The 25473-nt window shown below is 42.6% G+C and overlaps 1 protein-coding gene across 1 annotated transcript in view; it reads left to right on the plus strand.

The window, feature by feature from the left end:
* The window catches only part of mdn1 (midasin AAA ATPase 1), a 227351-nt gene that overhangs the window by 56138 nt on the left and 145740 nt on the right, over positions 1–25473 (plus strand). The window contains exons 20-27 of the mRNA XM_078542396.1: positions 7014–7127; positions 8179–8326; positions 10510–10620; positions 13382–13533; positions 14620–14798; positions 19617–19825; positions 21641–21787; positions 22037–22178. Coding sequence (XP_078398522.1) covers positions 7014–7127; positions 8179–8326; positions 10510–10620; positions 13382–13533; positions 14620–14798; positions 19617–19825; positions 21641–21787; positions 22037–22178 — 1202 coding nt within the window. The remainder of the gene's footprint in view (positions 1–7013; positions 7128–8178; positions 8327–10509; positions 10621–13381; positions 13534–14619; positions 14799–19616; positions 19826–21640; positions 21788–22036; positions 22179–25473) is intronic.

The raw sequence follows: 25473 nt of genomic DNA on the forward strand, positions 1-25473 counted from the left end.
ACATTAATGCCTGTCAACCTAGAAAGCCAAATTTGACTATCAAAAAAAAACCTGACTCGTCAGAAATGGTCATTCTAAGGAAATAGTTGTGTGTGTTTTGATACATTCTTTGTATGATTCTCTCCAATGAAAGCTTGAAGGAGAAAATCCAAATGTCTGGATTGGAAAATCCTTCAATTCTAAAATCTAAATTTTAAGTTAATGTATTTAATCTCAGAAACTAAGTGGCACTTATGTTTTGAACAGAACAAACAGAATTATTTGAGCAGTCACTGTTCTAACCCTCACTCCAGTTCCATCTCACTAATCCCATCTTTCCCCACCCTCTCCTAGTCTAACCCTCTTCAAAACTGCAATTTTTTTTCCCATTGATTTTAACTTTCCACTAGTTTCCCCTTCTCCAGTCCATTTTAAACTTGCGCTTTGATTCAAGTAGACCCTATTCTTCCAGCTATTTGGCAAACTGACACTTAATCCATTGTCCTCCTGAATGCCCTCCAACCCCTTCATACCCAAGTCTGACTGCTACTAAGGCAGTATGGTGCCCCCTGTATACCATGGCTCATTTTACTTAATTGGCCCATGTACTTTTGAAAAATATTATTGAGTACATTGTGTCTCAATTTTTAAGAAAAATAATACACACCAACAAGAGTTCTTTTGTATCAATGGCGTGAACAGTCTAGTAACAGTCTAAGAATGACTGACTAGTGTGTATCTGGAGGGGTCAGGTTTGGAAGGTTTTCATTTAATTTGTTGTCTTTTTGCTTCCTATTACCATGCTGGTTTTCATCCAAGGTTATTAATTAATCTCCAATCTCCTGTACCTTAATCTTTAAAAATGTCATGAAACACTTTATCAAATTATTTCTGAAAAAGTAAGGAAGTAAGCCTGCGGTTGTTAGTTAAGCTGCATTGGTGAACAATTTGTCATGCTTGCTCTTAGTTTGGATTTCACATCAGCGATTCATATCGACTCATTCGTCTTATGAACACTGGTAGCATTCATCTGAAGAAAATCATTTTATTTTATTATGGATGTTAAACTAACTGGTGTGTCATTCAACTTTCCATTTATTATCTTTAACTTCTTGGCTGTAACTGTGCAATACTGAAGCAGTCCATGTCCAAATGCAGCAAGACCTGGACAATATCCAGGCTTGGGCTGACAAGCGACAAGTAACATTCACACCACACAAGCGCCAGGCAATGACCATCTCCAGCAAGACAGAATGTAACCCTCACCCCTTGACATTCAATGGCATTACCATCACCGAAGACTGTAAGACATAGGAGCAGAAGTAGGCCATTCGGCCCATCAAGTCTGCTTTGCCATTCAATGAGATCATGGCTGGTCTGATGATCCTCAACTAAACTTTCCTGCCTTTTCCCCATAACCCTTGATTCCTTTACTAATTAAAAATTTGTCCATCTCAGCCTTGAATATATGGAACGACCCAGCCTCTACAGCCCTCTTTGGTAAAGAATTCCACAGATTCATTACCCTCAGAGAAGAAATTCCACCTCTGCCTTAAATGGGCGACCCCTCACTCTGAGATTATGCCCCTGGTCCTAGACTCTCTCATAAGGGGAAACAACCTTTCAGCATCTACCCTGTCAAGCCCACTAAGAATCTTTTATGTTTCAATAGGGTTGCCTCTCATTCTAAACTCCAATGAGCACAGGCTCAACCTACTTAACCTCTCCTCATAAGAAAACCCCTCCATACCTGGGATCAACCTAGTGAGCCTTCTCTAGACTGCCCCCAATGCCAGTATATCTTTCCTTGGATAAGGGGACCAAAACTGTTCACAGTATTCTAGGTGTGGTCTAACTGGTGCCTTGTATAGTTTTAGCAAGACTTCCCTATTTTTATACTCATTCCCTTTGAAATAAAGGACAACATTCCATTTGCCTTCCTTATTACCTGCTGAACTTGTATGTTAGCTTTTTGCATGAGGACTCCCAAATCCCTCTGTACTGCAGCTTACTGCAGTCTCTCCCCATTTAAATAATATTCGGCTCCTCTATTCCTCCTGCCAAGGTGCATAACCACACATTTTCCCTCATTATATTCCATCTGCCATGTTTTTTCTCACTCACTTAACCTGTCTATATCCCTCTGTAGACTGTGTCATCCTCACCACTTGCCTTCCCACCTATTTTTGTCATCCGCAAACTTGATGATAGTCCATTCGCTTCCCTCATCTAAGTCACTAACGTATATTGTAAATAATTGTGGCCCCAGCACTGATCCCTGTGGCACTCCACCAGTTACAGGTTGCCATCCTGAAAATGCCCCCCTTATCCCAAGACCATAAGACATCGGAGCAGAAATTAGGCCATTCGGCCTATCGAGTCTGCTCCGCCATTCAATCATGGCTGATAAGTTTCTCAACCCCATTCTCCCGCCTTCTCCCCATAACCTTTGATCCCCTTACCAATCAAGAACCTATCTATCTCCATCTTAAATACACTCAATGACCTGGCCTCCACAGCCTTCTGTGACAATGAATTCCATAGATTCACCACTCCCTGGCTAAAGAAGTTTCTCCTCATCTCTGTTCTAAAAGGTCTTCCCTTTACTCTGAGGCTGTGCTCTCGGGTCCTAGTCTCTCCTACTAATGGAAACATCTTCCCCATGTCCACTCTATCCAGGCCTTTCAGTATTCTGTAAGTTTCAATCAGATCCCCCTTCATCCTTCTAAACTCCATCGAATATAGACCCAGAGTCCTCAAACATTCCTCATATGTTAAGCCTTTCATTCCTGGGATCATTCTCGTGAACCTCCTCTGGACCCTCTCCAGGGCCAGCACATCCTTCCTGAGATACGGGGCCCAAAATTGCTCACAATATTCTAAATGTGGTCTGACCAGAGCCTTATAAAGCCTCAGCAGCACATCCCTGCTTTTATATTCCGGTCCTCTCGAAATAAATGCCAACATTGCATTTGCCTTCCTAACTACAGACTCAACCTGCAAGTTAACCTTAAGAGAATCCTGGACTAGGACTCCCAAGTCCCTTTGCACTCCAGATTTCTGAATTCTCTCCCCATTTAGAAAATAGGCTATGCCTCTATTCTTCCTACCAAAGTGCATGACCTCACACTTCCCCACGTTGTATTCCATCTGCCACTTCTTTGCCCATTCTCCTAACCTGTCCAAATCCTTCTGCAGCCTCCCCGCCTCCTCAATACTACCTGTCCCTCCACCTAACTTTGTATCATCTGCAAACTTAGCCAGGATGCCCTCAGTTCCTTCATCTAGATCATTAATGTATAAAGTGAAAAGTTGTGGTCCCAACACTGACCCCTGCGGAACTCCACTAGTCACCGGCTGCCATCCTGAGAAGGACCCCCTTATCCCCACTCCCTGCCTCCTGCCAGACAGGCAATCTTCTATCCATGCTAGTACCTTGCCTCTAACACCATGGGCTCTTATCTTACTGAGCAGCCTCCTGTGCGGCACCTTGTCAAAGGCCTTCTGGAAGTCCAAGTAGATAACATCTATTGGCTCTCCTTTGTCTAACCAACTCGTTACCTCCTCAAAGAATTCTAACAGATTTGTCAGGCATGACCTCCCCTTGATGAAACTATGCTGACTTTGCCCTATTTTATCATGCACTTCCAAGTATTTTGAAATCTCATCCTTAATAATGGACTCTAAAATCTTACCAACACTAATCCTAACTCTGCCTTCTATTACAAAAACAAAAATTGCTGGAAAAACTCAGCAGGTGTGACAGCATCTGTGGAGCGGAAGGCAGAGTTAACGTTTCGAGTCCATATGATTCTTCATCAGACAAGAGTCATACGGACTCGAAACCTTAACTCTGCCTTCCTCTCCACAGATGCTGTCAGACCTGCTGAGTTTTTCTAGCAATTTTTGTTTTTGTTTCAGATTTCCAGCATCCGCAGTATTTTGCTTTTATCTGTCTTCTATTAGTTAGCCAATCCTGTATCCATGCTAATATACCACCCCCAACACCATGGGCTCTTACCTTATTAAGTAGCCATATGGGTGGTACCCTATTGACTGCCTTTTGGAAATCCAAATATATTACACCTATTGGTTCCCCTTTATCTATCCTGCTTGTTACCTCCTCAAAGAATTCTAATAAATTTGTCAGGCATGATTTCTCCTTCATGAAGCCATGCTAACTCTGCTTAATTATATTATGCCTTTCTAAATGCTCTGCTATTGCATCCTTTATAATAGAATTTAACATTTTCCCAATGACGGATGTTAAGCTAACTGGCCTATAGTTACATGTTTTTTGTCTCCCTTTTTGAATAAGGGTGTTACATTGGTAGTTTTCCAATCTTCTGAGACTTTTCCAGAATCTAAGGATTCTTGGAAGATTACCACCAGTGGTGCATTCACTATCTGTGTAGTTACTTCATTTAATATCCTAGGATGCAACCCATCAGGTCCAAGAGACCTATTGGCCTTTAACCCCATTAGTTTCCCAAATACTTTTTCTCTAGTGATAGTTATTGTATTTATTTCCTCCCCTTGATTATTTAGTAGTTTTGAAATGCTATTAGTGTCTTCTACCATGAAGAACCCCCCACTTTCAACATCCTGAGGGTTACCATTGACTAGAAGCTCATTCACTCACAGGATGTGGGCTTCGCTGGCTGGGCCAGCATTTATTGCCCATCCCTAGTTGCCCTTGAGAAGGTGGTGGTGGTGAGCTGCCTTTTTGAACTGTTGCAGTACATGTGCTGTAGGTACACCCACAGTGCTGTTAGGACCAGAGTTCCAGGATTTTGACCCAGCAACAGTGAAGGAATGGCGATATATTTCTATGTCAGGATGGTGAGTAACTTGGAGGGGAACTTCTAAGTGGTGGTGTTTGCATCTATCTGCTGCCCTTGTCCTTCTAGATGGTAGTGGTTTGGAAGGTGCTGTCAAAGAAGCCTTGGTGAATTCCTGCAGTGCACCTTGTAGATGGTACACACTGCTGCTGCTGTGCATTGGTGGTGGAGGCAGTGAATGTTTGTGGATGGGGTGCCAATCAAGTGGGCTGCTTTGTCCTTGATGGTGTTAAGCTCCTTGAGTGTTGTTGGAGCTGCACTCATCCAGGCAAGTGGGGAGTATTCCATCACACTCCTGACTTGTTCCTTGTAGATGTTGGACAGGCTTTGGGGAGTCAGGAGGTGAGTCACTCGTCACCGGATTCCTAGCCTCTGACCTGTTCTTGTAGCCACAGTATTTATATGGCTAGTCCAGTTCAGTTTCTGGCCAGTGGTCCCAGGATGTTGATAGTGGGGGATTCAGTTATGTTAATGCCATTGAACATCAAGGGGCGATGGTTAGATTCTCTCTTGTTGGAGATGGTCATTGCCTGACACTTGTGTGGTGCGAATGTTACTTGCCACTTGTCAGCCCAAGCCTGGATTTTGTCCAGGTCTTGCTGCATTTGGACATGGACTGCTTCAGTATCTGAGGAGTCATGAATGTTGCTCAACATTGTGCAATCCTCAGCGAACATCCCCATTTCTGACTTTATGATGGAAGGAAGGTGATTGATGAAGCAGCTGAAGATGGTTGGGCCTAGGACACTACCCTGAGGAACTACTGCAGTGATGTCCTGGAGCTGAGATGACTGACCTCCAACAACCACAACCATCTTTCTTTGTGCTAGGCATGACTCCAACCAGCGGAGAGTTTTCCCTCTGATTCCCATTGACACCAGTTTTGCTTGGGCTCCTTGATGCCACACCCCGTCAAATGCTGCCTTGATGTCAAGGGCAGTCACTTTCACCCCACCTCATCGTTTGTCCATGTTTGAACCAAGGCTGTAATAAGGTCAGGAGCTAAGTGGCCCTGGTGGAACCCAAACTGGGTATCAGTGAGCAGGTTATTGCTAAGCAAGTGCCACTTAATAGCACTGTTGATGACCCCTTCCATTACTTCACGGTTGATCGAGAGTAGACTGATGGGGCGGTAATTGGCTGGGTTGGCCAACTGAACTGTACTAATCATATAAATACTGAGGCTATGGGAGCAGGTCAGAGGCTAGGAATCCTAAAGCGAATAACTAACCTCCTGACTCTCCAAAGCCTACAAGGCACAAGTCAGGAGCGTGATGGAATACTCTCCACTTGCCTGGATGACTGCAGCTCTGAGAACACTCAAGAAGCTTGACACCATCCAGGTCAAAGCAGCCCGCTTGATTGGCACCACATCCACAAACATTCACTCCCTCCACCACCGACACACAGTAGTAGCAGCAGTGTGTATCATCTACAAGATGCACTGGAAGAACTCACCAAGGCTCCTTGGGCAGCACCTTCCAAACCCACAACCACTACCATCTAGAAGGAAAATGGCAGCAGACACATGGGACCACCACCACTTGAAAGTTCCCCTCCAAGCCACTTGCCTTCCTGACTTGGAAATATATCGCCATTCCTTCATTTTTGCTGGGTCAAACCCTGGAAGTCCCTCCCTAACAGCACTGTGGGTGTACCTACATCACATGAACTGCTGAAGTTCAAGAAGACAGCTCGCTACCACCTTCTCAAGGGCAATTAGGGATAGGCAATAAATGCTGTCCGAGCCAATGACACCCACATCCCATGAATGAAAAAATTAAAAAAAAAACACAGTTCCTCTCTCACTACTTTCATAGAGGCTCGAAGTCATCTGTTCCACACTCTCTGCAAGTGTTAAATTTGTTGATTCACAACACAGGCTTCTTTGAATTGAGTTGTGAAGAGTTCTGAATAGAAATAGCTTGATATCAAAATTGCCCAGCGTTCATTTGTGATGACTGAGCAATTTATCTGCCATTTCTCAATTATAGAATTGGGCATAACTCTTTCAGATATTAATCTCATCATTTCTCTACCCTTGGGCTGCAATATTTTTTCTTGGATCTATCTTGTCTGTAGACTGCTCTGGTTATTGATTTTCTTTTCCATGTTGGCTATCCCTAGCTCATTTTGAATTAAAAAAAAGTGCAACATTGTGCTGATATTTTTTACTGGTTTCTATTTTGACAGATTTACAGAGCTGTACGTTGAGGAGCTAGAAGATGAAGGAGATCTCCGAATCCTCATATCTGATTACCTAAAGGGATTAAATGTCAATAAGAAAACCATTCAGGGGATCATTGAGTAAGAATAACTTGCTGGTTCTGCCTTCTAGATTTTGAAGTATATTGGCGGGGTGGGGAAGTAAATGTTGGCAGTGAAGAGAATTTAAAACACTTTTACAAATGGTTTTATGTGAGGGTGCCAGTAATAGTTTGACAATACTACATGAGTCATATTTTATTACAGCTGTTACTTTGTCATTAGAATAGATTGAGGTTTTAGTGTTGTTGCTCCACTGTGTAGTCTTGACAAGCTGTCAAGTTTATGGCTCAATTGTGTTGCTAAAACTTCTGCTTCTCTTGCTTCAAGGTTCAGCTTTTGGCTCTGGCTCTGTTAAGTCCTATAACAAACTGCCCTGTTGCTACAGCACAATGTTGTGATTAACAGACCCCGAGGCTCAACTGTGCAAGAAAGTATCTTGTTGACAGCTTTCCTTCTGTACTGTTGCCAATGCTGGCTTGTGGCTAATGAACATCCTTTTAATAATGTGCTTAAAGCACAAACCAGCATCACAGGCAAGCTGTCAGAGGGAGAGAGTCAGTCAAAAATTAGCACTCTTGAGGCACTGCACATACAACCAGTACATCCCACATGCATGTTAAATACAGACTAGGCAATGCAGTTTGCGGCGCTACAGATAACCACACAGCTCTAGCTCTGTCATTACCACAGAGTATTGACTCAATATTGGCATCAAACACTCTTTTCCTCACACTCTATCGTCTGGTTCTCTTACTCGAGAGCAGTTATCGTAGTTCTTTTAAAATGTTCCAGCTGGAGCATTGAACCACTTCATCTTTTATTATTGCATTTCCCTTAATTGGTGTAAGATGATGTGCCATTTGAAGTCTAAATACCCAAACGTGGAGATTGGCCACAACACCAGTTCTGGAGGAGTCTCTTTCACTACAGGTTCACTACCACATGTCACTATAAATATTTGGAGCATATCTCTGATGCAAATTTGCTAACCCAACAGCATATTGAAGGGATCAAATGAATAAGAGTTTCCTTATAAATACTGATTCTTCAAATACGCATGTTCCTCTGAAAATATCTCCATCTTTGTTAGGTTTTACTTATCTGTGCGTAAGGAGACAAGTGTCAAGTTAATGGATGGAACAGGCCACAGGCCACACTACAGCCTTCGGACTCTCTGCCGTGCTCTAAAGTTTGCAGCATTGAACTCGTGCAACAACATTCAACGCTCATTGTATGAGGTAACTGATGAATGCTATCTCAGTTAATCTTAACATTGTCAAACTTAGTTGCAGTAAATGTTACTGTACATGAATATTTTGTTGCACCCATTTTAGGAAAGCATCATGAAGCATTCACTGCATCTGCAATGTCCTATTTGGCTCCCAAAACATGCACTTAAGGGTGTTTTTTCCCTCCATAGAAACGCTGTTTATTATTGACCCTTAATGCAAACCCATTTTAGATCCTACACTTAAGTTTAAAAGCTGATATTTTGTGTGGGGAGATTACAATGAATCCTATGCAATTTGCTGTTGTTTGCTCTCCTCATTCCCATCCTCAACTTGTATTAATTGCAAGCAGGCTGGAGTATAAAAGTAAGGAAGTCTTGTTAAAATTTTGCAGGGCATCGGTGAGCCCGTATCTTGAATACTGTGTACAGTTTGGCCTCCTAACGCAAGGAGGGATATACTTGGATTGTAGGCTGTTCAGAGAGAAGGTTCACGAGGCTGATTCCTGGGATGAAGGGATTTTCTTATGAGGAAAGGTCGAGCAGGTTAAGCCTATACTCATTTGGAGTTCAGAAGAATGAGAGGTGATCTTATTGAAGCATATAAGATTCTGAGACAGAAGTAGGTAACCTGAAGTAACATGACAGGATAGATGCTGAGAGGATGTTTCCTCTCGTAGGGGAAATCTAGATCTAGGGGGCACAATTTAAAAATAAGGGGTCCCCCATTTAAGATTGGGGGGGAAAAAAAAGTCAAATATATTCTGGAGTTTAAAAGAATGAGAGGCGACATCATTGCAACCCACACAATCCTGAAGGGGTTTATTAGGGTGGACGCTGAGAAATTGTTTCCGCTGGTCAGGGAATCTGAACCACAGGGGCACAGTCTCAGGAAAAGGAGCTGGTCATTTAGGACTGAGCTGAGGAGAAATTTCTTCACTCAAAGGATTGTGAATCTTTGGAATTTTGTACCCCAGAGGTTTGTGGATGCTCTATCGTTGAATATATTTAAGGCTGGGATAGATAGATTTTTGATGTCTCCGGAAATGAAGGTATATGGGGAGCGGGTGGCAAAATGACATTGAAGCCCAAGATCAGCCATGGTCCTATTAAATGACTGAGCAGGCTCGCTGGGCTATGTGGTCTACTAATCCTCCTATTTCTTATGTTATTATGTGTTCTTATGAGATGAGGAGGAATTTCTTCTGAGGGTCATTAATCTTTGGAGTTCTCTACCCCAGAGAGCATTTGAGGCTGGATCAATTGAATATACTCAAGGCTGAGTTGGACAGATTTCTGATCTACAAGGGCATCAAGGGTTATCGGGGCAGGCAGGAAAAGTGGAGTTGAGGGCAAGATCAGATTATCCATGGGCCAGAATATTGCCATTGGTGTGTGGGGGCGGGCCCGACACGCCGATGCACGAAATGACGTGTGGCGATGTTGGGCGTGCGTCCCGACATCATCGCTTGCCATTTAGATATTTCGTTCGGCGGATACGGGCCTATTAAGGCCATTAAAAAACCAATTAAAGTTGTTTGCAACGCTGTCCATCCAACTTTAAGGTTGGCGGATAGGCGAAGAGCCCAAGTGGCCTTTGCGTTTTTTAGGAAACCTCATCCACGAGCGGGATGAGGTTTCCTAAAGCTCTTATTAACTAAATGAAAACATTTTCCTAAATATAAAAACATGTGACAGTGTCACGTGAACTGGGACATGAGGGGACATGTTTAAATAATTTTTTTACTTTAAGTTGATTTAAAAAAATCTTGTTATAAATAATCTCCCTGAGGCAGCTCTGTGCCTCAGGGAGATTGCTGCGCTCTTTCGTGCGCATGTGCAAAAGAGTGGAGGCCCTGACTCACTCTCTTCCCCCTGCCCGCACAGATAGCGCTGAGCGCTACCGGCCGCGCATTACACTGGGCGGGCCTTAATTGGCCTGTCCACGTAAAATGGCGCGCAGCCAATCACAGGTGGCAATCGGCTCCACGCCTGCCCCCACCCACTCCCACCTAGCCTACCTGACACAAGTAAGATCTTGCCCATGATCTCATTAAATGGCAGAGCAGGCTAGACAGGCCAAATGGCCTACATCTGCTCCTAGTACATTTGCTCCCAATTAAGAATTTTAAAGAAATAAAAAATATCCAGTTTCTTGAGCTGCATGTCTAAAGTAACTTTGAAATTTTACAGGGTTTCTGCATGAGTTTCCTAACTCAACTGGATCGTGTATCTCACCCAGTCGTTGAGAAATTGATCTGTCATCATATTATTGGGAACAGTGCCAAGGCTGTTCTCCAGCAGGTATTTTCATCTATTTTTGCCAATGAATTTACTGTGGTTTAGAAGCATATTAGTACTTCCAACCAATCTGGGATGAAGGCTTATTCTATAGTAGTTGGTTGCAAAAACTTATAGAAAATGAGCACTATCTGTGATATATCCACTTTAACAACCAGAGGAAGATACTTTCGACAGAACTTAATAAAGCTAAATTTGATCTCCAGTTAATATTTTCAGTGAACTCTCAGGATGGAAATATGAGATCTGAACTCCCGAGGTGAATGAGAGTGACTGCCCTTGACATCAAGGCCACATTTGACAGAGTATAGCATCAAGGAGCCCTAGCAAAACGGGAGTCAATGGGAATCAGGGAAAACTCTCCACTGGTTAGAGTCATACCATGCACAAAGGAAGATGGTTGTGGTTATTGGAGTTCCGTCATCTCAGCTCCAGGACATTACTGCAAGAGTTCCTCAGAGTAGCATCCTCGGCCCAACCATATTCAGCTGCTTTATCTATGACCTACCTTCCATCATAAGGTCAGAAGTGGGGATGTTCACTGATGATTGCACAAATGTTTAGCACCATTCCCGACTCCTCAGATACCTAAGCAGTCCACGTCCAAATGCAGCAAGACCTGGACAATATCGAGGCCTGGGCTGGCAAGTGGCAAGTAACATTCGCACAAGTGTCGGGCAATGACCATCTCCAACAAGAGAAAATCCAACCATCACCCCTTGATGTTCAATGGCATTAACATAACTGAATCCCCCACTATCAACATCCTGAGGGTTACCATTGACCAGAAACTGAACTGGACTAGCCATATAAATACTGTGGCTACAAGAGCAGGTCAGAGGCTAGGAATTGTGTGACGAGTAATTCACCTCCTTACTCCCCAAAGCCTGCCCACTGTCTACAAAGCACAAGTCAGGAGTGTGATGGAATACTCCCCACTTGCCTGGATGAGTGCAGCTTCCACAACACTCAAGAAGCTTGACACCGTCCTGGACAAAGCAGTCCGCTTGATTGGCACCACATTCACAAACATTCCCTCCCTCCACCACTGCACAGTAGCAGCAGTGTGTACCATCTACAAGATGCACTTTAGGAATTCACCAAGGCTTCTTTGACAGCATCTTCCAAACCACTACCATCTAGAAGGACAAGGGCAGCAGATAGATGGGAACACCACTATCTGGAAGTTCCCCTCCACGTCACTCACCATCCTGACTTGGAAATATATCGCTGTTCCTTCATAGTCGCTGGGTCAAAATCCTGGAACTCCCTTCCTAACAGGACCATGGGTCTACCTACGCCACATGGACTGCAGGGGTTCAAGAAGGCAGCTCACCAGAATCTTCTCAAGGGCAACTAGGGATGGGCAATAAATGCTGGCCCAGCCACCAAAGCCCACATCCCATGAATGAATAATAAAAAAAAATGTGCACCTTATTACTCATCTCTGATGCCTTGTAAAGATGGTGTATCAGTTTGATACATGAGGGGTATTTTTAACCACTTACCAGGGCACTTAAGTTGACCATGATGGTCTGGGACTGGTGTCTCACTGGGTAAAATCAACTCGTTTCCTTGGTGGAAATTATATACATTGGATTTTTAGAGAAATTTGTTAACTTCATGTTTGCATTACCAGATTTGATTAACAGGCTTTTTTTCAACTGTAGAGAAAATGCAGTAAATTTGTAATGGAGGAATTTACACTTGATCTCTAGATTACTAGTTCAGTGACATAACCACTATAGCACTGTTTCCAATAAACCCAACCTGTTTGCAACTGAGGCCAGAATTTTCCAGCCCCTCACACCGGCAGGTTCTTCCAGTTCCCCCAGTGTGAATGGAGATTTCAATGGCTTGCTGGCCCTGGGGTGGGGCTGGAAAATTCTGGTCTTGCTGTCACATTTCCAACCTCATTTGCACCATCACTAAGAGCACCTATTTCCACCTTCATGATTTCTCCCCTGTCTCGGCTTATCTATGGCTCAAACCCTCATTCATGCCTTGGTTACCTCTAGACTTGACATTTCCAATGCACTTCTAGCTGATTTCCACATTCTACAGTCTATAAACTTGAAGCCATGCAAAACATTGCTTATTTCTTAACTTGTAGCAAGGCTCGTTCACCTATCACCTGCTGTGCTCACTGACCTACATTGGTTCCCAATGTAGTTGGTTCCCAGTCAAGCAACCTGTTGATTTTTGAAATTCACCATTCTTGTTTTCATATCCCTTCATGGGGCCTTGCCCCTTCCTATTTCTAATCACCACGAGCCCCACAACCCTCTAAGATGTGCGCTCCTCTAATTCTAGCCTCTTCAGCATCCCCCAGTTTTAATCACACCACCATTGGTGGTTATGCCTTTCTTTGCCTATGCTCTAAACTCCTTTAAGACACTCCTTAAAACCTTTAGTCTTTGACCAAGCTTTTGGTTATTTAACCCAATATCTTCAAATTGGTGTTCATGTAATTTTTTTTTTTCAACAATGCTTTTTGTGAAGCTTCTTGGAATGTTTTATTATGTTGAAGGCACTGCATAAATACAAGCTGTCAACCACACATAATCTATGTTTTGAGTGGTGACTGCATAAACAATTTGCCAGTGCACTTTGTAGAAACGGGTAGTGTACTGTTGCAGTATTTCAGATTTTTAATGCTTAATTATGTTTGGTTTAAATGATGAGATCAAATCAATCGCTCAATAAAGAGCAATATAGATTTTTAAAATGGGGAACGGTAACTTATTTTTCTTTAATATTTCAGCCAATACCAGAACCAAAAGGAGGACAGTCATTACAGATTGAAGGCTACTGGATTACAACAGGAGATAAGGAACCTTCTGTTGACAAGTTGTATATTCTCACACCCTCTGTCAAACTTAACCTAAGGGATCTATCGAGAGTAGTTGCTGCAGGGTAAGAATATGTAATTTTCGTCTTCCATCCATTTAACAAACTCGTCAGTTTTGAATAAATTGATGCATGCACATGAACCATCAGCAGTTTGACGACAGAGAGGAGCTATACTTAACCCAATCTAGAATAATGCCATGAGACCCTCGTTGTAAATCTGAAGCACTTCGTGCATGTGCTCAAGTCCTGGGGCAGAATTTAACTTTTCCCACCAGTGGTTTGCAAACACGGGGGAGGGGTGAGGGTATGGGGGAGCGGGGGGTGCACCTCCATCAATGTGGCCTACTTGCAACATTGGGAGGCAACCCTCGGCCCAAACAAGGTCTGGCTCCTGCAGGTGTTCCCTCCTGCCCTGGCCTCTCACCAATAGCACCCTCTCCCTTCCCACCAAGCTCCCCTCATCTTGGGTCTCACCTGTCCCCTCACCCTGGCACTGCTGGGACTAGACAGCTGCTGGCTGATTGGATTAGCCCTTAGCTCTGAGGCTGGACTTCCTCTCGACTGAGGGGCAGAAGATCCAGCTTCAACCAATTAATGCTGCTTGGAGCATTGAAGAGCCTACGGGGAAGCCAGTATTGGCGGTGTTGCATTGGCCACCGACTCTTCGAGCAGCGGGTAGGGAAACCCTGCCATCCTTAAAACTCCTGGCTCTGGAGTATGACTTGAACTCTCAGCTTTCTGGTGCATTTGTGCGAATGCGACAACTGAGCCAAGTTGATACATGGTGTTAAACGATGCCTATCTCCTGTTAAGTATGAAAAGCAAGGGCGTTTAGTATTAACAGAACAAATCATTAGTTTTCTTTAAAAAGATATAATAAATTTTCCATTCCCACCCCAAATTTTGTGGCTCCCTTCCTCCTCGATTATCCATTCATCTACATGACATTTGCCAGCTCTCTGTAACCTTGGAACAAAAACGGGTGTTCAATTTACCATTTTCCTTTGAATAAGTTGAACACTATGTATGTTCAACCAATTGTAACTCATATTGATTGTCATTTATTTTTGCTAATTGCTCAAGATTAGCCAAATGTCACTACTTTAATATGTTTTGTTTACAATAAAACTTCTGGTGTTTCACTTCAAGGATTCATCCAGTACTTATTCAAGGTGAGACATCAGTTGGTAAAACCAGTCTGATCTCCTGGTTGGCAGCAGCTACTGGAAACCACTGTGTGCGGATCAATAATCACGAACACACAGACATTCAGGAATATATTGGCTGCTATGCATCTGATGAAACAGGAAAACTTGTCTTTAAGGAAGGTTTGTGCAATGATTTTTTAAAATTGAAAGCAATGCGACATGGTTCTCAGTTTTTCTATCATTGAACTTGACTAATGCTTTCTGAATTTTGCATGCAGACGTAATGTGGTCTACTTGCATAATTCTGGTATTTACAATCTGGGTAGTTTTACTGCACAGGCAAAACGTGGTTACGAAAGTAGGAACCAATTTACTTCGGTTTACGTATTATTGACTATTAATGCTCCTCTCTTTTTGAAGGGTGCATAGGATTCCATAGATTCTTGCAGCCCTCTTGGCTGAGTGACAAAAAGGGGTACAGATGGCTGCTTAACTGGATAGCAATCAGGAATGAGAGTCCTTCTTTTGTCTTTGGCTTTATCTTCATCAAGTCCCTGGCTTCTCTTCCTACTTCCGGTCTCAGGTTCTGTGATTTAATGATTTAACTGTGACTAAAAATGAGTTTTCAACCTGATGAAACTAGAATGTGGTATTGCAAGTATGCTGAACAGTGGAAGCAGCAAGGTGGCACTCACAACCAGTGGATCAGATCAAAGCTCTCCAGTTCTACTCCATTCACTTGTGAATGATGCTGAACAATTAAACAACAAATGCAAATAGGAGGTAGCTCCATGAACATTCCCAAACTAAATGATGGCAGAGACTAGTACATGAGAGCAAAAGGCAAGGCTGAAACATTTAAAACTGTTTTCAACCAAAAGTGCCAAGTGGATGATCCATCTCTGCCTCATCCTGAGGTCCCCAACATCACAAGCCAGTCTTCAATGAATTTGATTCACTCCACATGTTGCTACTGGACATCAACTATGGGCCCTGACAACATACCAGGTGTAGTACAGAAGACTTCTCCCCCAGAACTAGCCATGCCTCTAGCCAAGCTGTTCCAGCACAGCTACAACACTCACATCTACCCAACAATGTGGAAAATTGCCCAGGTATATCCTGCCCACAAAAAAACAGAACAAATTCAATTTAGCCAATTACTGCCCCATCAGCCTACCCTCGATCATCAACACAGTGATGAAAGTTGTCATCCACACTGCTATTAAGAGCTTGTTGGTCATCATAACCTGCTCAGTTTGGGCTCTGTCAGAACCACTCAGCTCCAGGCCTTCTAGCCTTTCCAAAACGCAGAATTTCAGAAGTGAGCAAAATGTGAAGTGTCCTTCACACCAAGGCAGCATTTGACTGAATGTGGCTTCAAGGAGACCTTGTAAAATTGAATGCTTTTGGGTGAGAGTCATAACTGGCACAAAGGATGTGGTTGCTGGAGGCTAATCCTCTCAGGCCCAGGACATCACTGTAGATATCCCTTTGGGCAATGTTCCAGGCCCAACCATCTGCAGCTGCTTCAAACCTGATCTTTCCTCTATTATGGTTTGTATTGGAGATGTTTGCTGAGAGCACAGTGAGCACCGTTCATGATTCCTCGGATAATGAGCAGTCCATGTCTGGTGCAATAAAACCTAGACAATATTCAGGCTTGGGCTTATAAATGGCAAGTAACATTCGTGCCAGAAACAACTGGTTCTGACCACCTCCCCTTGACATTAACAGCATTACCATCAATGCATCCCCCATCATCAATATCCTTGGAATCACCATTGATCAGAAACTTAAATGGGGTAACTGTATGAAATAAAAACAAAAACAAAAAACTACTGCGGATGCTGGAGATCCAAAACAAAAACAGAATTACCTGGAAAACTCAGCAGGTCTGGCAGCATCGGCGGAGAAGAAAAGAGTTGACGTTTCGAGTCCTCATGACCCTTCAGCAGAACTGAGTGAAGTTAGGAGAGGGGTGAAATATAAGCTGGTTTAAGGTTGGGGGGTGGGGGGAGAAGAGAAGTGGGGGGGGAGCAGGGGGGGTGCGGTGGTTGTAGAGACAAGCAAGCAGTGAAAGGAGCAGATAATCAAAAGATGTTACAGACAAAGGAACAGAGAGGTGTTAAAGGTGGTGATATTATCTAAGAGAATGTGCTAATTAAGAATGGATGGCAGGACACTCAAAGTACAGCACTAGTGGGGGTGGGGTGGAAAGACTGACAGGGTATTATAGTTATAGATTTAAAAATAATGGAAAAAGGTGGGAAAAGAAAAATCTATATAAATTATTGGAAAAAACAAAAGGGAGGGGGAAGAAACGGAAATGGGGGTGGGGATGGGGGAGGGAGTTTAAGATCTAAAGTTGTTGAATTCAATATTCAGCCCGGAAGGCTGTAAAGTGCCTAGTCGGAAGATGAGGTGCTGTTCCTCCAGTTTGCGTTGGGCTTCACTGGAATGATGCAGCAAGCCAAGGACAGACATGTGGGTAAGACCTTAAACCAGCTTATATTTCACCCCTCTCCTAACTATACTCAGTTCTGCTGAAGGGTCATGAGGACTCGAAACGTCAACTCTTCTTCTCCGCCAATGCTGCCAGACCTGCTGAGTTTTCCAGGTAATTCTGTTTTTGTTTTGGCTAACCATATGAATACTGTCTCCACAAGAGCAAGTCAAAGAGGCTGGGTATTCTGTGGTATATGACTCTCAAAAGCCTTTGACCTCCTACAAAGGTCAATTCAGGAGCATATGATGGAATACTCTGCATTTTCATGGATGAGTGCAACTTCAACAACATTCAAGAGTCTCACCCCATCCAGGAAAACACAGCCTACTTAATTGGGACCCCATCCACCACCTTAAAGATTGATTCCTTCCATCACAGATGCATCAAGGCAGCAGTGCACAATTCACTCGGGCTTCTTCAACAGCACTTCCCAAACTGCCGAGAGAAGGACAAGGGTAGCAGGTGTGTGGGAACACTGCCACCGGCAAGTTTCCCTCCAAGTCTCGCACTATCCTGACTTAAAAACACATCACTATTTCTTTGTTGTGTTAAAATCCTGGAATGCCCTACCTAACAGCAAAGTGGGCATAGCTTCACAATACAGATGGCAGTGGTCCAAAGGGTGACTCACCATCACCTCCACGGGCAATTTGGAATGGGCAGTAAATACTGCCCTCGCCTGCAATGTCCACGTCTCATGACAAATCTACCTACATTAATTTTGGGGGTCGGAATGTTGCTTTGGCCTAGAATCAGGATTTTTCAATAATAAATTAAGTATACTTTAATTACAAAATGTGTTGTAGCTCTGCTGTCTAACTTTCCTCTTGTGTATCTCCTTTTCTGCATTCATGTTCTCTCCATTGCTTTCATTCTTTCTATTTCAGGGCCCTGCTGTTGAAGCTGTTGAATTTGATTGCACTTTTCCCTGAGACAATGCCCTAGCTATTGTTTTACAATTAACTGTTCAATAGCTATAATAAGGCTTCCAACAAAAATGGATTCAGATTTTCCTAATGTATAGTAGTCTTGGTACCATAGTTTTTTTTTAACTTTTTGATATCTGTTACAGTATTGCTCCTTGCTTAAGTCTCTGTTCCATGATATTGGGGATGATTTATGTACCTCCAGTGTGCCATATTTCAGCGGGAAACGAAATGGCCAAAAAATGTCTTGCTCACTTTTTCTCTCCTGAAGGTTGCCTGCTGCTTTTACCTTGCAGGCCTGAAAGTAGGCAGCCAGCACTATCACCAGATATGAGCAGGAGCTTTGTTCCTGTTTGCTAAATGGGGTCCTTTGATGTCGACTGGTTCCTAATGCTATTTTAAAACTAAAACGTCCAGTGCCTGTGCTGCATAATCCTTGCTCACTGGTTCCAAAGCAGCCAAGCTAGCATCCTGTAACATGATTAGTTACTGATAGGTGCAAATGGTTCCAGCCTTTGAACTAGTGCTGAGATCATTCAGCCCACCTCCTGCCTTGATGAACACTTGTCATCAACATTGGCAGTGTTACATGGGTGGAGCAAAATGAAATGTTTGTGAAGCTTCTGTTCAGTTCCTTGGAGATGTGTGTGACTCAATGAGATCAATTTCTCTCTTCAGTCTCCACTCTCTCTTGCTGCTGGGAACTGTGTGGTGTTTGAGAGCCTATATTCTACCCTTCTTTGGACCAATATTCCAGATGTTACTATATGCAATGTGGAATACTGTACAATGTTTGTGTTAGTAATAATGTCAGCTTAGTGCTTGCCACTTATTACTGTCTAAAACAGACAGCAACTTTTAGCAACTGGAAAATGTCAAAATTGGGAATGTGCTGTTAGCGATATCTTGTTGCTCCATATGGAACGCTAATGTACTCATTAGAAATGATCAATTTATTAAGCTTCAACTGTTCGTCTGCTTTTATTTAAAACAGTGAAAATGTTGAGCTTTGCTCATTCAGGTGTAACTAAGTTTTATAGGTATTGCTGAACAACCTCTCTGGCTCTGAATTACATTTTACAAAGTATGGAATCTCATTGCCCCCATAGCTTTTAAGAATTGTAGATTTTTAATACTAATTTGTTATATTTATTTGTCCCTGAATTGCATGTGTATGCGTCAGTTTATATTTTACTTTCTGTGCAGTGGTTAAATGTAATTTATACCCTCTGTTTTTCACTTCCTGCTTTGCTGCCTGAGGGGATTCTTTTTGCCTTGTTTGTGGCTGCCACAAATCAGTTGTAGATGGTGCCGAGTTTAAAAACTGACATTGGAAATCTACGCTCTAGTTCCTGCTAAATTCTTTGTGGGCAGCTTCTTGTGGTCATGGGAGAATCGGTATCGCCTCTCAGCTGACCACAAAATCGGGGCCATTAACATTTTAGAATGAATGTTTGTGTTGCCAGAAATCTAAGTAGTTAAATGGATAAACAAATGCTACCAAACTGGAGTTTTCTATATTTAATGCAGCCAAAGTGGTGACGTGCCTCTCTCTTTCTCTAGGTGTGCTTATTAGCGCTATGCGAATGGGCTACTGGATTATCCTAGATGAATTGAATTTGGCCCCCACAGATGTCTTGGAAGCACTTAATCGACTGCTCGATGACAATCGAGAGCTGTTCATAACCGAGACCCAGGAAGTAGTAAAAGCACACCCAAGATTCATGCTTTTTGCAACCCAGAACCCTCCTGGACTATATGGTGGCAGGAAGGTCTGTTTTTATCTGATCTGGTTTTCCTGTTTTCCACGGGTGGGAGGTGTGGGTTAGATGTGTCCCAGATGGACAATGTGAATGCTTGTTTTAATTAGAACTTTTATTGATGCTGCGAATTGTTCCTAAACTTCACAAACATTATATTGTGACTATAAACAAAAGCAGCCTTGTGAAAAGGAATGGTTAAAATAACTGCCAGGAACACATACTACTTATGTTTAGTTTCATAAAAATGAACTCTTGAGGAAATAAGGTAACCTGTATTTATAAAGTGCCAAAGAAAATGTCCCGAGGTGTTTTGCATAGGTTTAAAAGGAAATGACACTTGTGCTGCAAGGAGATATTAGGGCAGATGGCCATAAGCTGGGTCAAAGAGGTAGGTTGCAAAGAGAGTCTGACAGGAGGGTAGAGATGGAGAGAATCAGGGCGTGAATTACAGAAATTAGGGCCCAGGCAGCTGAAGGCATGGTCAGCAATGGTGGGGATAATTAAAATTGAAGATTCTCAAAATGCCAAAATTAAAGATATCTCTGGTTGTGGGATTGGAGGAGATTAGACATGGGAAGGGGTAAGGTCAGGGAGAGATTTGAAACCAGGATGAGTATTTTAATATCAAGACATTGCTTGACTGGGAGCCAATGTAGGTCAGCGAACACAGGGGTGATAGGAGAACAGGACTTGGTGCAAGTTAAGACATGGGCAGCAGAGTTTTGGATGACCTCAAGTTTACGTAGGGTAGAATATGGGAGGCTGACCAAGGAGTGCGTTGGAATAGTCAAGTCTGGTTGTAACAAAGACACGTTTCAGCAACAGGTGAGCTGAGGCAGGGGTGAAGTCAGGTGGTGATATGCATGTGTGAAATGGTGGCCTTATTGATGGCACAGATATGTGGTTTGAAGCCTATACCTGAATCAAATATGGCACCAAGATTGTGGTTCAGCCTCTGTTGCCAGGGAGAGGGATGGAGTCACTGGCTAGGGAATAGAGTTTGGAGTGGGCATGGGAAGGCAATGGCTTTGGTTTTCCCAATATTAAGTTGGAGGAAATTGCTGCTCACCCAGTACTGAATGTCAGACACAATCTAACAATTTAGAGATGGCAGAGAGGTCAAAAGATGGTGGTGATTTTGTTTTTAGGTATGACATGTTTTTGGATGAAGCTGCTAAGGGGCAGTGCAAAAATGAGAAATTAAGGACCAAGGATAAATCCTTGGGGGACACTGGATGTAACAGTGCGTGAGCAGGAAGAGAAACCAATGCAGATATTGATTGGCTAGATAAGAATGGAACCAGCCAAGTGCAGTCTCTCAAGCTGGATGTCAGTGGAGAGATGTTGGATGCAGATTGTGTAGTTAGAATGTCAAAAGGCTGCAAACAGGTAGAGAAGGGTGAGGGAAGAGGTTTTCCCTTTGTCTTAGCTGCATAGGATATAATTTGAGAGCTGTCCTTGATTTGTTAGAGGTTTGGGTATTTGGCAAAATCGTCACCACCCATCCCTCCATTAAAGCACACAATCAGTTGCATTTTCCAGTTGTGTGAAGCACGATGTCATTGACTCTAATATTATGATTCCATCAGCATTTTCTCTGTTTTTATTTTGCATGCCTACAGATCTGATTCATGACTCAAAATGTTGGCTATGTATTCTAATATGAATTATGGGAGCATTGGGTAACATTGGATCCTATTATCCACCAGCCCGATAACAGTTGGCATTTGCCTGTAGGATCCTGGATTACTGTAGGATTTAGTTTATTTATCTAATAATTAGCTTTTTCTTCTTCTAACTCTGACTTCTAAATCTTATGTCTAGGTGTTGTCAAGGGCATTCAGGAACCGTTTTGTGGAGTTGCATTTTGATGAGCTTCCAAGGGCTGAATTAGAAATGATTCTTAACAAGCGATCTCGTTTGCCGCCATCTTACTGTGCAAGACTAGTAAAAGTTATGCTGGAATTGCAGGTATTTTAGAGAGCAATTTTTTAAAAGCTTTTGGAAGGGTTTAATGTAATGTTGAAATGTTGAATATTAAAAAAAATCTGCTGGAAATAAGTATTCTCCAACTGTATTATTGAAGCATTTTTGACATTATTCATTAGATTGCTAACAGCCTGTTTAAGCATGACATAAATGATACAGAACCAAACTGTTGAAGGCTGCAAGAAATCCATTTGTTTAACATGGTATTTTAATGAATGTTTCTTAAAACAGTCCTATCGTAGAGGATCAAGTGTTTTTGCTGGAAAACATGGCTTCATTACCTTGAGAGAACTGTTCAGATGGGCTGAACGCTACAGGTTGACTGAACAATTAATGCCTGGTTACGACTGGATTAGGCATATAGCCACTGATGGTGAGAGTTTTTCTTTTGCTCCTTCTGATTATTTGATGTTTTTTCTCTTCCAAGTCATTCAGTGCTCTGTAGCTTCCTGTGTCTTTGGGATAGGCCTGAAGAACATCAATATGCATATAATAAGTGTGAGCGCCCTAACTGATTTGACCGTGATTGTCTCTCCTTTCCTTTTGAGAAGCATCAGGTCTTGCCTTACTATGGTAAAGTGATGGAGGTTGTGAATACTGTAAAGGAAAATCACAAGTGTGGATGCTCCTTATCTCTGTTAAAGCTCCAATTTGTCTTGCCATCCTCACTGGTTTTTTTTGTTCCTTTCTTCCCCACTTCTCTTATCCGCTGTTTCCGTTAACCATGCCACGCCTCTTGCATCTGAGGGCTATCAGAGGCATGCAACTCAACCAGCAATAATATTCCCTGATCTCGGATTACGTGAAGTGGAAATCATATACTTACACAAGGCACTGTGGCTGCTGTCAGTTATGTTTTCTGCAAGTGCTATCTCATTGATATTGATCCCACAATTTCAGCAGATTTGGCAAAGATCCTTGCAGTGAAGAAGGGAGGCCATTCAGTCCACCTTGGCATATTTACTGAAATTGTGTGGGGGTGATGTTTTTGCCCATGTCTTAGTCTCTTTGTAAACAATATATCTCAAAAAACTAATGGACAGATTTCCACAACTTGGTGCACAGGATATGGCCCAAGGAAGAAGAGATCAGTTTTTGGTGAAGATCCAGATCCTGGAATTTTTTAAAAGATCCTTTAACATTGGGGAATAGGGAGACTTGCCTGTTTTTAATGTTGTGGGTTATTTTAGAACAGGGGCATCCAACCTTTTTGCATGGGGGTCATATTTCAATTTTTTTCTCAGAGGCTGAAGAGCAGATTTCGGAAAGGTAAGGTATTAGAAATTTATCTTGCTGTTATCTAAACAACAAAAGATGTGCGTTTTATGAACACGTTTCAAAGGACAAGAATAATTTATTGGCTTACTGTCTCATTACTATACTGAACATTGATTTAGTGAGATATCTGACATTGTAGCTGGTACACCAAGGTGGTAGGTGATTCCTAAATGACCTGGCCCTACTAAAATATACTCATCATCACACATTTGAATCACCTCTCATTTAGCAATATATGCACAGCCCAGCATGGTGGCTTTCCAATCAACTCCTCCCCAAAGCACATGCTGAGACTCTGGAATTCCCTTCCTAAACCTCTGTGCCTCTTCTAAGATAGCATATCTAGGTGTTAATTAGGAAAATGTAAATAAATGGTCCCAGGAGCCCAAATGGTGATAAATTTCATAGTATAAATGTGTTGAAGCAGTTCTCCGTTAACAACAGCAGTGACTTCTCCTGCATCCTTCCCACAGCATTAGTCACTGGCTTTGCATCATACATTCCAGTTTTCAAAGGTGTACGAAAACAGACTACACTATTCTGCCATGTTGAAGTTAGATTCAGAGGAAATTTAGACAGAGTGCAACAATATACCCTTTTTTTTTCAAACCACCTAGGTAAAGCAAAACTTTACCTAGACCCTTTATCATGCTGTCATATTTTGTGCAATGGAGCACTCATTCGTTTAATGAAAATAATGTGTTACTGCATGCCATGCATATATTCCCAAGGCAGTACAGAAGAAACTTCCTTGAAGGCCTCAAAGTTAAAGGCATTGCAATGTGTGGACCCAACCCATGTAGACTAAGAAGATTCCGCATTCAAGTGCTGATTGGATAACCTTAGCACGCTTGCTTCCAGGCAAGGTATAATTGACCTCATTGCTCTTGACGAAGTGAAAGAAGTAATTATTCTGCACTTGTTGCACAAGCGACCCTTGCTGGAAAGTGCATGGTGGAAGATAAGATTGGATTTGGTTGCGAGATTCTCAATGGCTGAATATCCTGCCATTATTTGCTACCTAGACGCACAATCCTAGAAGACATAGAACCTTTTGATTGTTCCTGCCATCCAGCAGATAGCCTCTTCCCCCGGGCAGGTAGCCTCTTCCTCTCACCCCACCCCCTGGCCTGAAGCTGCCTCAGTGAGATGGAAGATCTTAATAAAGCTGAAAAAGTGAAGCTTTTTGTAGTTAATGGATCAACCAGGAAGGGAAAAGCCTCCAGGAAGAGCTATGCAATTGTAATAACATTGAGCTAACAGCGTGGCGGAGATATGCACTCTACCTAGTGCCCTCTTCACTTGTTTGAGATGTGTAATGAGTAAACATAGCTGTTTGCTTTAGTGTGTAATTTTCTTTAGTAGAACGAGGCTATGTGTTAGACCTACATTTAACCTGGATGTGATGCTAGATTTTAGCTTGTTTTTGGGGAAATAAAAAGCTCTTCTAACCTGTTGATCCTGATCTTCAAAACTTGAGACTGGCTCGTCACTGGGTATGCTGTTGTGATGGATGAAATAATATTTTGTAATTTTGTATTTGTCCTTGTGTTGTCCTTATGTAATCGTATGCATCATCATCAATAGGAAAATATTGCTGGGTATTTTAATTTCCTTTCAGTGCTGTTATCACATGCACCTCTAGGGTATAATTACAGCACTTTTTAAAATCTATTGAATAATTTTTACCTGCTCCGTTGTGGACTTGCTGTTGTCTTTTCCACTTCTGGCAGTATGAGACAATCCATTTCTATGACTGCTTTTACATCTAGCAGATCAAACTATGATATATATATATATATATATATATATATAGAGGGAGATGTAGTAAACCAGACAGAATATGTCATGGTAAAATTGATAAATAGATCAGACTGATTTTAAGGGTGGAATTTAGTCCAGGAGATGTGGGTCCCGTAGGCAGACCCTGAAGTTGGCAGGATTCACGAGTGGGTTGGAAGGAGCCAGCTGACCACAATCACATGGCGGCAGTCCCAATAGGGCGAAGTGCAGTGCGAGTGCCATTCACTTACATGGCAGACATGGGCATTTTTCCTGCTCCTGCCTCCCCAATAATCGTGCCTCTGGTGCCAGCACATGCCTCACTCGGCACTGCTCCTTCACCACTTAAACATCCAACAAGCTATTGATTTCCTTAGTTTGATTTTAGCTCTTTCACTGTCTACTGGCCCTTGACTTAAAGTGCCAATCTATGTCCCTCATCATTGGGCCCTCCCCACCATTAGGTCCTCCTCACTTTCAGCCTGTGTGCCTCAACCTGCAACTTTCTGATCTCGTTCTGTCCTCCCGTGGAAGGCAGCTTCAAATTGGCCGACCCTCCACCTTGAGAGTCACCTTGCTTTAACAGTGCCAGCTTTCACTGATCCCTG

The sequence above is a fragment of the Cetorhinus maximus genome, chromosome 5 (assembly GCF_964194155.1).
Source record: "Cetorhinus maximus chromosome 5, sCetMax3.hap1.1, whole genome shotgun sequence".
Classification (NCBI taxonomy): domain Eukaryota; kingdom Metazoa; phylum Chordata; class Chondrichthyes; order Lamniformes; family Cetorhinidae; genus Cetorhinus; species Cetorhinus maximus.